The following is a 13,741-nucleotide window of genomic DNA, read 5'->3' as shown; positions in this document are numbered from 1 at the left end:
AAAAAGAAAAAAAAAAAAAAAAAGAAACATTAAAATATTGCATATAAGTTTGAAATTTCACTTACTGTATATAAAAGCAGTATGCTGCAGTATGTGTCTTTGGTCTTGTATAACTCAATGCACCTGACTTTTCAGTTAAGGTGCAATCAATTACGTAATTGAAAACAATCTTAACTGAAAAGATTGATAAAAGAATCAAGTTACCCCATGAACAAACACAACACAGCAAACAGTACTAATAGTACAGTATACGTGAAATAACCATTGTGCAATAATCATTTTGTCCTCTATTTGGTGTTAAATAATTGTGATTATCTTTTTTAACAGTTGGTGTGTATCTTTAGTCTTTTCTCTAAAGGCTAAGATACATATATTTCCTGTTATATATGGATATACTGTAAGGGTATTGGGAGTGTCATCAATCATTTGTTTTTCAAGCATTGCTGGCATGTCTGGTACCTAATACCCATGAATGGAAAGGTTCGACTGAACACTTATTATGGTAGCCTCATACAGTAAGCAACAACTACAAGCCGTAAGTGCATACACTGACATCGACAGGTATAAAAAGACAAGAACTTGCTCATCATCTGGCAATTCTCTAAATTCTAAAAACCTATGGTTGTCGGATGTACTCAAAATTATCAAGAGTACGAACTACCAACCACTCTACCATAACAGTTAACAATGTCTTGAGCTAGCAATATAAACTGCTTTACTAATCTACAATGAGAGGTATAATTGGCAAGCAACACCCAGTTCAATGATTAATTAAAATGCCAAAAGAAAAACAAACTGCTTCATTAAAAAGCAAATAACTTTAATGGTTGATGAAATGAGAGCAAGATAAAATATAGAACAAAAGAGTTCCTGCTGCAATCAATCTCAAAAGAGACCAGCGTATGAAATTTGAAAAAATATCTGACATTATAGCGATAGAAAACTGGCAGTGTATATTAAGAGGCTAATAAGGCTTTTGAGGATATATACAAGTAACATATGAAATAATCTCATTCTCCTTTTAATACCAGAGGAGTTTAATAGATAATTTTACCATGTAATCACTAGTTCAATGAAATGAAAAAGTTGACCCTTCATATACAAGGCATGTTGCATATGATTTTTCATCATTCTGACCATCCTTTGCATTTAAATCTTACAACACTGTACCATTCTCTACTATACATAGTACTAGGTGTGCAATTTATTCTTAAAGTCATTCCATCTCCATCATAAGGCTCAACATTACAGTACACAGTATCCAAGAAGTTTTATTCCAGCTGTGACCAGATTATGGAATGATTGTCCTAGTTTGGCAGTTGAATCGATGGAACATCAAAAGCTCAAAACTCGCAGTGAATGCTTTTATGTTAAACAGGCTGACATGATCCTCTCTCCATAGTTTATATATGGCAGATCTATTTCAAGATTGTTGTGTGACGCACAATGCAATAAATGATATTCAACTGTATCAGAGCATAAAGCCATTAATAACGGCTGATCGAGTGGATGGGTTACGATCACAAAGATCACTACCCCATCTTATATGTGATGAAATTTGGTATAAGATACTGTACTTTCTCTTACAACTGCTGGTCATCAAAAAGTACAACACAACTGTATACATAGGGACAACTATATATGTATATTACTATATATAAATAGATTATTTCACATGTCTGCCTACAAAAATATTCTTACCCTGAAAAAGCTTTGTGAACTAGAACTCAATCTCTATTATTAAGCTCATACAATGAAACTTCATAAGCAAATTAAGAAAGCTCAGGCCTTAAAAAAGCTAACAAGTGAAGCTTCGATATCAAAGAGGTATCAAAGAGCCTAACTATTTTCCTTAGCCCTTGCCTTAGTAGAAACACACCTTATCCATATTACGACTGGACACCAAAAAATCTTTAAAGTACTGTAGTGGCTATCAGCGAGGAGAATCCTAAGATAATAAGCAATAGCATATCAAAAACCATTAATTATCTAAAAACTATACCATAAAATTTTAGGGAATCATAATACCAACATAAGCAGAACAGACAATCTTAACTTCATTAAAAATCAGAGCCACAAGTTTCCTGGTAAAATAGAAAACCTGCGTAAGATCGCAAAATTCCCAAGCGACTTGCATTCGTTTCTAACTACCTATTAAAAAATTCCCTTTCTTTACTAACAAGAATAGCCTAAAAATGATTGCCATGTTAATACAGCCAAGAATTTTAAAACTACACTTCCTAACTCCTTTCACCATGAAAGATACAAAGATCTTTCATCCCAGGCACAAACATTAGTGATATTACAGTTTACTGTAATTTCCCTTCAATCTTAAACGATACTAGAATACTCATGGCAATTACATAGCAATCTGAAGGAATTAAATATGTATATTGTCAATCCCAACAAAGTTAGCAAGTTAAAAAACATAAACCAATAAGATGGTGCTCATGTAAATTATAGTTTCCAATTGCTGCAAATTCCAAATACTGAGCTTGAATTAAATGGTGGCATCTCAAATTATCATCTATAAGATAAACTGATGAATACAATTTAGGTCTCCAGTATAAACGCACTAGTTCAAGGTGAGTAATTTCACGAATCTCATTCCACTTTCCACCCGTATAACGTCCAGTCCTTACCCATAACAATGTTATACACTACCTGTATCATCCTTATAAAGGATAAGGGATTTTAGAATGCTATACATACGCTGTACATTAAAACTTCAATAACTCTGACACTAAAAACTATAAGGTTAAGCTCTTTTGTTAAGTGGATCCTTCAAGGTAAAATCAAGAGGGTATGAGATCAAGATGAGTCAAGGGTGTTATCAAAGTTTTCAAACTTCAACGGCAAAACATGCACTTAGATTATATCTATTTTGATTTTGAAGATAAGGAGGGAAATAGTTTAAAAACACCTCATAAACTAGAAACATGCATACATGCTACTTGGTTTCCAAGGAGGCTGGCTGTGAAGAAAAAAAGCAATAGTATTATGATTAAAGTATGCTTACACTATCACAATGTGGTCAATTCTGCAGTCTTATACTAATTACTTGAGGACATTAGGGAAACTGGAAATAACACATGACTATTCTTAAATGCAGATATATCACTTTTACTAATGCCTCATAGCCTCCGAAATTTATCCTATCAGTCTTAGCTGTCATCATTTAGTTGGCGATACCGTAGAACTGCCTGGCAGTGCCGTATTGTTCCCATAGTCACTTATCTAAAGGGCTAGTGTAAACTCCATCCTTATGACGGCCTTATTGCGGGAAGTTACCACCATTTTTGCTGTTAAAAGTGACATTTGCCATCGTCCTTGTTGATGTAGTGAACAGTAAATTTGTTGATGCCGTAATGTCAGCTTACATCCGGATAGTTTCTCCCTCCCTTGAGCATGTCGAGGAATTTCATCTTCTCTCTTATACTATAGTAATGCAGTGATGCTTGGGTTCATTGCCAGAATTCTGCCTTAGATGAAGAACTTTGGGGTGGCATCATAGGGCTTGAAACCAATTAACAATTTTAGACAAAAATAAAAAAAAACCACAAAGCAGAAATATATTGTATGCAGAGCGATGTCACATACATGTGCGCAAGTAAACTGGACAAACGAATGCTGCAGTATGCTGGAGTTATCTTATGACCTGGCATACAATCAGTAGACAGATACAGATTAGTGTGTGCTCTGATTGGTCGTGTCTCCTCTACAGACCGATGGCAAGCCTTGCACGAAATAATCTTGTCAAGTTGGGTTACTTTACCCACGCTTTGTTTTTTTTTTTCCAAATACATGTGTGATTTACTGTCACTTACAGCATTTTCTCCTTCCAAATAAACTATAACTGCATACCTTGCTACCAAATCGAAAATATGTATCTTTTTTCTATTACTTTAATCTACTTCATTAATTTCTTGGCCAAAAAATTACTATTTTCAACAAAATAGTAATCAAGACCTGAAAAAAATAAAAAACCTACCTGCCCGCAGAAATTCGCCATATAAAGACGACTCTAAGACAAAAGATTTGTGACGTACTGCGGGCATGAAACATGAACCACAACATGGCGATAGATTACTGCATTCTGCTTTCCCAACGAGGTCCATCCATGTGATGAACTTTGGAACTTAAAAGCAACTACTCCTAGTTTTTCTCCTCCATAACTTAACAGGAGCAAGCACAGAGAAACACCATTATGTTCTGATTGAAGCATACCAATATGAAAAGCTTAAAAAAAGTCACCTTGAGAGTACTGTATCATAAAGCACACCGCATACCGAGTAGCAGTCTGGGATGAAAAGGCAAGAGCAAGAGAGGCAAGATTATTAATCCCATGTATTTTCTTAAAACTTAAGTAAAGATATACTGTATATTAACCCTTTTACCCCAAAAGGACGTACTGGTACGTTTCACAAAACTCATCCATTTACCCCCATTGACGTACCGGTACGTCCTTGCAAAAAACTGCTATTTACATTTTTTTTGCATATTTTTTATAATTTTTTGAGAAACTTCAGGCATTTTCCAAGAGAATGAGACCAACCTGACCACTCTATGACAAAAATTAAGGCTGTTAGAGCAATTTAAAAAAAATATATACTGCAAAATGTGCTTGAAAAAAAATAACCCCCGGGGGGTTAAGGGTTGGAAAGTTCCAAATAGCCTAGGGGTAAAAGGGTTAAACTCTGAAAGCAGGTGCCAGCCTACTTTAGCTCAATTCTATCTTATAGCAAGACATGTTTGATCTTAGGGGAAGATGTTAAGAGTAGCTTTCAACTCTTCATAACTTTGTCTCAACCATTCAATTCATGTCATATATAAGTTTCCTGAGCTTACAAATATGTTTGATAAGAATGGTCATTTCACATTTTAAACTATACAAAGAATTTACTGTATAAATACACCATCATACTCTACAATTATTCACTCCTTTAAATAACTTAGATATTAAAGATTTGATATCTGAGTCTAGAGTCACCAAGAGTTAATTTCACTTCTCGGGACGCTTATAAACAACAAAAGGGTCTTGGAACGTTGACCTTCATTAAAATTGTGATTAAGGCTAATTATGATTACTGGGGTTATGATTAAAGTTATAACACAAACCTAGTTTATTCATATACAATACAATAATACCTCAGGATACAAAATTAATTTGTTCCAGAGTGGGTTTCATTACATGATTTTTTTTGGTATAATCAAATAGAATGAAATTGAGCCAAATAAAATTGAATCATTCAATATATCTAACCCAACCACAAAAATTTCCTTTCGTATCCTGAGTATTTTTTTATAAGAGGCGAAAAAATCCTACGTCATTTCGTAACATCTTTGACAGACAAAAGGCTTTTGAGTCTGGGGACATGGGAATACTGTATGCGGACTATCCTCTCTGACAGACAAAAGGCTTTTGAGTCATGGGACATAGGAATATATGGACTATCCTCTCTCTCTGACACACAAAAGGTTTTTGAGTCTTTACAGTAGACAGAAATACGAGGGGGGACCCAAAAGTAACCGGAATTGTGTCATAGAACTTTATTCAGCTATTGTTACATGTTTATAGTCTTATCACCTTCAAAGTACTCCCCATTTGAAGCAATGCACCGGTCCAGATCTGTTTTCCACTGTTGAAAGCAGTTCTAGAACTCTTGTGAAGTTATTTTTTTTAATGACTCCATTGTTTTCTTCTTAACCTCTTCGACGTCTGCAAAACTTTTTCCTTTGAGGACTTTCTTCATTCGGAGGAACAAAAAAAAAGGCACAGGGAACAAGATCGGGTGAATAGGGAGGGTGGGTAAGTAGGGTCATGCCATTCTTGGTCAGAAACTGTCTCACACTCAAGCGGTGTGCGCTGTGGCAAAGTGGAGGGTGGTAGCTTCATTACGACAATGCACCAGCACACACCGCCTTGAGTGTGAGACAGTTTCTGACCAAGAATGGCATGACCCTACTTACCCACCCTCCCTATTCACCCGATCTTGCTCCCTGTGCCTTTTTTTTGTTCCCCCAAATGAAGAAAGTCCTCAAAGGAAAACGTTTTGCAGACGTCAAAGAGGTTAAGAAGAAAACGACGGAGTCATTAAAAAAATAACTTCACAAGAGTTCCAGAGCTGCTTTTAACAGTGGAAAACACATCTGGACCGGTGCATTGCTTCAAATGGAGAGTACTTTGAAGGTGATAAGACTATAAACATGTAACAATAGCTGAATAAAATTCTATGACTCAATTCCGGTTACTTTTGGTTCCCCCTCGTATGTGGACTATCCTCTCTCTGACAGACAAAAGGTTTTTGAGTCTTTAGACATGGGGATATGTGGACTATCCTCTCTCTGACAGACAAATGGCTTTTGAGTCTTTAGACATAGGAATATGTGGACTATCCTCTCTCTGACAGACAAATGGCTTTTGAGTCTGGGGATATAGAAATATGTGGACTATCTTCTCTTTGACAGACAAAAGGTTCTCGAGTCTTTAGACAGGAATATATGGACCATCCTCTCTCTGACAGACAAAAGGCTTTTGAGTCTGGAGACACAGTAATACGTGGACTATACTCTCTCTGACAGACTAAAGGCTTTTGAGTCAGGAGACAGGAATATGTGGACAATCATCTCTCTGATTGACAAAAGGTTTTTGAGTCTTTAGACATAGGAATATGGGGACTATATTTTCTGACAGACAAAAAGCTTTTGAATCTGGAGACAGGAATATGTGGACTATCATCTCTTTGACAGACAAAAGGCTTTTGAGTCTGGGGATATAGGAATATGTGGACTATCCTCTTTTCGACAGAAAAATGGACTCGGGTCTGGGGAGACACTAGGTAAAAGTCTAGGATATTTATGAATGATGTGTTTCAACAATAAAAAACAACTGTAAATAGAAGACGTTTCTAATATTTCTTAACACTGAAAAAATTTCTAAAGATATGAAAATAATCTCTACTTATCAAACTTCCACAACAATGAATCTATAAAAACTCAAAAAGTATCTCAGGTTTGATGTTTGGTAAAGTTCATGCAAAAACCAAAAATATAAGAAATAATTTTTAATTGGTATTCAATTCAAAATACAGTACAGAAAACACTTCTCAACTAAATAAAAAACTACAAGTCAGAATTCTACGTATAAAAACAAACTACTTCCGATAAAAAACTAGACAATCACACGTGTGCACACCTACTATAGCACCAAAAATTACTCAATACAGTGATTGCAATACACAAAAATGTTTTGTACATATTCAGTCAAATAGTTTACAGATGGAATACCATCAACTGCATGTTGAATCTCCTTTACTAAGTACATGACTAGTTACATAAATCATACTCTTACAAAATCAAATTCAAAGAACTATGACAAGACTAAAATTTCTCTACCTGTATTTCTAAAATATAAAGAAATGATGCACATTAGCAATTCCAATTTAACAGAGGCTACTTACATCTAGCAAACATCAATAGCACCAAACAGTTCCTAACACAACAAAATAATTGTACATCTAAAAGACTCAACGAGCCAAAGATGCAGCGTCATTCACTGCAGCCCCACCAAAGGTAATTGGATTAGAAGTAACTTAATAAATCTTGTAAGACGTACAAATACAGTAAACTCAATCCTAACAAGACCTTCAGTACCCAATGAAACTCCTACATTACTTTGCAAACCTTATCAATGTGGTAAAAACAATGTAGGATAGAACACTACTTTCCCTGACAGAATAGTTACTCTTACAGTTGGAAAGAGGACATATCCAATTTCTGTTTTGATACCATTATTAGTAGCGAATGCTAATGACTGTAGCATATAACTGCTCCGATTTAATACAGCTATTAGTGACTAATGCTAATGACTGTGGCACATAACTGTCAAAGGTTATCTTTCATTCTGCCATATGATGAAATAAACTTTTGTATCATAAAGTAATAGGCAATATATTACACAATGCTGTTACAAGAAGTGCAAAGTCTGTAAAAGAGTTCCAGTTAATCTGAGTTAATTACTCAGAATTTTACGTTAGGTACTGAAACCACGTTGCTCAAAAGTTACCAAAAAAACTAATACATTCGGCAATTTTGCAACACCTGGCAAATATCTTTCAATATCTTATTTTGTAGCACCAAAAGAGGGCATCAGTCAATAAAAATGACATTTGTTTACAAGGGTTAAAATTTTTGTTTGAAAATATACGTAAGTTCCAGAAGCTGAAATAAGTCAATGTTCCTCAAGAGTTTATGGCTAAAACTACATCTAACAATACTGCACTATGTACTAACATTCATACAACTCACTAAATGAGAGAGAGAGAGAGAGAGAGAGAGAGAGAGAGAGAGAGAGAGAGAGAGAGAGAGAGAGAGAGAGAGAGAGAGAGTTTCAAAATGAAACCCTACAAAAATATGGCAATTCTTAAAAATGTCCCCATTGAGAAATGGCAGGAAATAAAGAGATTCTTGGAAGCATATAAGTTCTTGTGAAAAATATACTCCAGATGAGAAGATTTTCTAGAATTTTGGATTTCTACAAGACCATGTAACAGAAGATAAGTACTTCCTGGTGCGAAACTTGAAATTTTCAGTATATATTAAGTACAATAAAATTGACAGAGAAATCTACTTCTTTTCAATTTTCAATTGAAACTCAGTCTGTCCTTCACAGAAATACTTAAAAACCTAATCGAGTAATGTATTTCCACCTAATTAAATAAATAAATAAAACTTCCTTGGTATCCGCGAACATCGAAGTAAAGCACGCGCAAATACAATACTGTAAGTCAACTATTCAGAAAAGACCTTCAATTCAGATAAAATGTTTTAGGGTTAAAAAATTCTTTGGCAAACAAAATTTCAATTAAGTAACACAAATTAATAATAAAACAAGAGAATAACTATGTACAGACAGAAAATGAGATTACAAGCAACCGTATAAAAACTACTAGCAACCAATAAAGTAATAAGATTCTATCACTACAACTTTGTATTCTCATTACTTCTTTCACTTATGGGATCTAACAAAACCGTCACCATCTCGGATCCTTCGCTAACATTATTCAACGCTACCCCGTTACTTCTATCCTTACCATTTTCCACACAGCCATTTGCCTCGCTGTTTTTAACTGGGGTCAGACTGTCTGTTTCCGTTGGCTCGGTTGGAACCCCTTTCTCTTCCGAGTTTCTGAGAGCAGCTTTCCCTTCAACATCGGAAATTGGATCCTGAGTACTGTGATGTATTTCACCTCTTCCCCCATTGGAAGAATCAACAATACTTAAATAGGATGCTGGACCACACATTGAAAGGATCACTGGTAGGAAAACGAGACCGTGGAACAAGCCGTAAATTACTACGCCAAAGAAAATCTGCAAAAGAAAAATATAGAATAAAAAGAATAGCCAAATTTTCTACAAAATTTATAAAATTAAGATTACCTTTAATATATACTCTAAAGGCTGTTTATTCTTTTGTGTAGTTGAACTATGAATAACTATACTACACAACCATTACAATAAACCCTAACTCAAGTTCATAATGTTGTTACTTGTCAGCTGTCAGTCATGTATAAATCATATCTATAAATTTTCTCAAAAATTACAAATATTACATATCTTAAACAATAATAGTGTACCTATTTTCAAGTTATTTATAAAATCAATCAATTTTCTACTGAAAATTTTACATCTACAAATGCAAAACTATGCTGTACTTACCTTGAAGAATGTGATGAAGACATGGGAATCCGAATTAGCCAGGAAAATGAAGGCGAGGAAAGTGCTGACTCCTCCATTGAGTACAGCAGGACCAATTGTTGCAACTGTCAGTCTCGCACGTTCATCCCTAGACCCTTCTTTCTTCATGAACGTATGACCAACGTGAGCAGCATAATCTACGCACAAACCAATCGCGAGAACAAGGTCTATACAGGACACAGTGTCTATGGTAAGACCCCACCAATGCATCAGTGCTCCCACATCGATTAGAGTCATGATGACGCACAGCAGCACCATCAAACTCATGTAGAAATTTGCGATGAGTACGAGCGTCACAAGAAACACAACCATCATGGCCAGACCCATATTTGTATACAATTCTTTTTCAATGATCTTATCAGTTTCCCATCCACTGTATATTCTTGCCCATGCGTTGACTTCCCCGTCAAATCCAATTTCTTTTATAAGAGCTTTGAGGCTATCCATCGCATGGATCTGCTCTTTCGCGTTGGAAAATAGGTGATGTCTGTATTCTATGCTGGAGGCCAAGATGGGAGGAGCAGGGTCGGTACAATTCATAATCCCGTCAAACCTGAAGTTTCTGATGCGATGCTTTGACCCACTCGGAGAGTGCAGGAATATGCTCAGTTTATCCAGGAATTCTTCTTCATTCTCATCGGCTTCAGGTACCTGAAAACCTTGTTTTTCCCAGTATTCCTTGTATTTTGTGAACCAGCTGTCAACTTCGCTGATGGTATCGCTTGCTTCCATTCGAGTGATGAGCTCCTCCAACTTGGGCATCTCCTCGAAGTAATTCATCTTTCCAAAATATATGGTCCCCATTTCTCCAACAGTAGGGTAATAGTGCTCCTGTTTCATGAAAAACTTGAACAGGTAAGAACTTTGTGGCAAAAACCAAATTGGATTAAATTCTTGTCTTAAGTTGCTCAGGCCCCATCCTGAGACTGCTAAAATTCCTATTGTTATGAGGATTACACTGATTTTTGAGGGCAATTTAAAGAGGTATTTTGCATAAACATCATGGAAAAACGTCTGACAAATATCCTTTTGGCTGCATTGGTTGGGAGTCCAATTCTTGGGTTTCCAGAACCATAGAAAACCGTGTCGTTTATCCTCTAAACGTTGCTGGTCAAGAGCAAACCAAGCAACAAAGAACGTCGCCTGGAATGCATAAACTGCTGCGATTCCTACCGCAGCATAAAGACAGAAGGATCGCAAGGCTGGCAGAACTGTGCCACTACCTATAGCAAAGGCTGCAAAATCTGTGACCGAAGTGACGGTGATAGACACGCCAGCATGTTTAAGTGAAAGTCCAATACGTTCGCCAAGTTTTTCCTTTTTCTCCGATGGATCGAGATTATTCCAGGCTTGCATGATCACAAACATGTCGTCAATGCCAAGCCCAAGCAGCAAGAAGGGTAAAATATTATTCACGGGACCAAACGGTACTCCAAATGCAGAACATATTCCATAAGAAGTGAATATGGACATTCCAACACATGATAAACCCATCAGCGACAGTACCGGCCGTTGCTCAACCAGGTTAAACTTTCCAAGCATAACTTGGACGTACATGAACATGATGCCGAAACCAAATGCAAGGTACTGAACATCACCCATAATAGTTGCTTGACTTATCATTCCAAAACTAGAAGATGCCATCAGGTAAAGATTTATACCCTCAGGCCTATCTTTTTCGTCCAAAACTGCATCAATGAGCTCCTTTTCCCAATCAAAGCTGACTTTATCTACCTCCATTCCTGTTCCAGTGTCATCAACAAACTCACCGGAATCAATAGCTGTAAGATTTATGTGCGTTATCCATATCTGCCTTGAAGCACCAGCTTTTATAATTCTTCCTTTTTCATCACGAACAATATCCCCCAAAAACTCGGTGAAATTGGTTGGAAAACCAAAGACCGCACTTTTTTCTTCGTTGGTAACATCATCTATGATTTCTTCAGGGGTAAGATTTTCAATGTAGGTCCTATCATAACCCCAAAGTTCTAAAATACTATGTTCCATACATTCCTGATCAATTTTCTCATAAAAGCCACAATACGTGTCTCTATCCAACACGGTACTCCAGTCTGTATCCTCATTTTGTCGCTTTGCTCTAGGCACCGCTACTGGCTCGGAGTAAAACCCTGAGGCAATTTCTTGCGAAACGCTCCTTCTTCTTCGACTAAAATAGGAGTTCGTTATCGTAGGCATCTTGGCGCATACATCGCTCCAAGAAGCGGCCGGAGTCGAGGCGTTGGCAACCGCCTCGTGGATCCGCAACATCTCCAAAATGACGCTTTTGTCCAGAACGTTATCTGCCTCATAAATGGCAACGTGCAACCTGTACTCTGCAGGGAAGTTTTCTTTCTGCCATGCCATCACTGTCATAAAATCTGAATTCTGTGGGATCCATAGCTTGAATGGACGCTCTTCTACCGTAAAGTTAATCAGGCCTATTGAACACAGCCCAGTCAATGCCAAACAGGCAACAATGAAGGCAAACGGCCTCTTAGATATGGCCGAGCCATACGTATGAAATGCATTTTCCAAACTAGTGACGATGCCATAGCTTATCCTTCCTAATATATTACGAGATTTTGTCTTAGCTGCTGCCATTCTGTCGAGCACGAGAAGTGAAGCATACCACAAGATCCCTGTAAAGAAATAAAAATGTGTAAATACAGGGAGGACACAAAGTAATAAAACAATTTGTAAAAATGCATTCATAAAGTAATGATACCTACAAGATACAGTACTGTACAATTACTCTGACAAAACTATCATGCATATTTTTCATAACTTTCTCCCTTTCAGGGAATCATGATACTTCAAAAAGTATACTGATACAGTATAAGGTTCTTGTATTGATGGCATGCAAAATACAATTAAGAGGCTAATCGGTAAGTAGTGGGATACATATAAATTTTGCTATGGAAATAAAAAACTATTAATTTCGGTACAATTGCAAAGAGCCAAGAGGATGACTGGGGTTGTCAGAATACTAAAATGGCATTTTTGATCAGTTCAATGGGAGTGTGCTTAAGCAGAGTAAAAAGTAATAAACACTAGGAAAAACATTGGTAAATACACTAAATTCTTCAATTGCAACAATTTTATGCACTGGGATAGAATTGAAAATTGCAATTAATAACAATGGAAGTACAGTAATAAGATACAAAGTCCTACCTAACCTAATCTATGTCGTGAATCAGCGTCAATGACTTTTGATGTCAGGATGCCGGGGAATCAAAATCAATCAATCATGCCCTGAATTTATGTAAGGGAATATAAATAAAATTAAAATTTCCTTGTAAACCTAGCTTAGGAAGAAAGAAGACATGTAGTTGGGTTTGTTTACGAACCTGATTTTGAAGTTTAGTCCAATGTCACATAGCAATCTATATCATTAATGACCCGGCCTCCAATAGATACTTTTTTTTTTTATTATGCAGACCAAGTTTGGATTATAAAAACCCTTAAGAGAAATAGCATCTTAAAAAATGTAAAATCTGCAAATAATTATTTACTTAGACGATCGAAAATGTAAATTTATAAAGAAATGTCATAAATAGGGGTAGGTTATATACAAAATATTTTTACGTAATATTAATAAACACAGGTCAACCACGCATAGAAAATGGCATTGATATGCAGCTTTGGGAGGCTTTAAATTGCCATAAGTCTTCCTTTTGGAAATGTAAGTAAATCTAATTTATTCATGACCTGTAGGCCTCTAAGCAGGTCAAAATTTATTCATGACCCGTAGGCCTCTCATTCTCTAAGCAGGTCAATATTTATTCATGACCTGTAGGCCTCTAAGCAGGTCAAAATTTATTCATGACCTGTAGGCCTCTAGGCAGGTCAAAAATTTATTCATGACCTGTAGGCTTTTTGGTCTCTCAACAGGTCAAAATTTAGACCTGTAGGCCTCTTGGTCTATGCAGGTCAAAATTTTTTCATGACCTGTTGGCCTCTTGGTCTCTAAGCGGGTCAAAATGTA

General features: G+C 36.3%; 1 protein-coding gene across 5 annotated transcripts in view; it reads right to left on the bottom strand.

Annotated features, from left to right (window-relative positions):
- LOC137618252 (patched domain-containing protein 3-like) overlaps positions 1–13,741 on the bottom strand; it is a 51,966-nt gene that overhangs the window by 36,976 nt on the left and 1,249 nt on the right. For 3 of the 5 annotated variants that reach the window (XR_011039759.1, XM_068348411.1, XM_068348413.1), the window contains exons 2-3: positions 9,718–12,395; positions 9,093–9,369 (exon numbers count right to left, since the gene is read on the bottom strand). Coding sequence is in view for 4 of the 5 variants with exons in the window: in XM_068348411.1 (XP_068204512.1) it covers positions 9,093–9,369; positions 9,718–12,357 (2,917 nt within the window). In the remaining variant the exon portion in view is untranslated. Of the gene's footprint in view, positions 1–2,839; positions 2,975–7,049; positions 9,370–9,717; positions 12,396–13,741 lie in introns of those variants that run through there. The other 2 variants (XM_068348412.1, XM_068348410.1) reach the window with 2 other exon arrangements.

This window comes from Palaemon carinicauda, chromosome 24, assembly GCF_036898095.1.
Source record: "Palaemon carinicauda isolate YSFRI2023 chromosome 24, ASM3689809v2, whole genome shotgun sequence".
NCBI classification, from domain to species: domain Eukaryota; kingdom Metazoa; phylum Arthropoda; class Malacostraca; order Decapoda; family Palaemonidae; genus Palaemon; species Palaemon carinicauda.
Note: the sequence above shows the minus strand (reverse complement) of the source record. Positions and strands in the feature narration are given on the sequence as shown.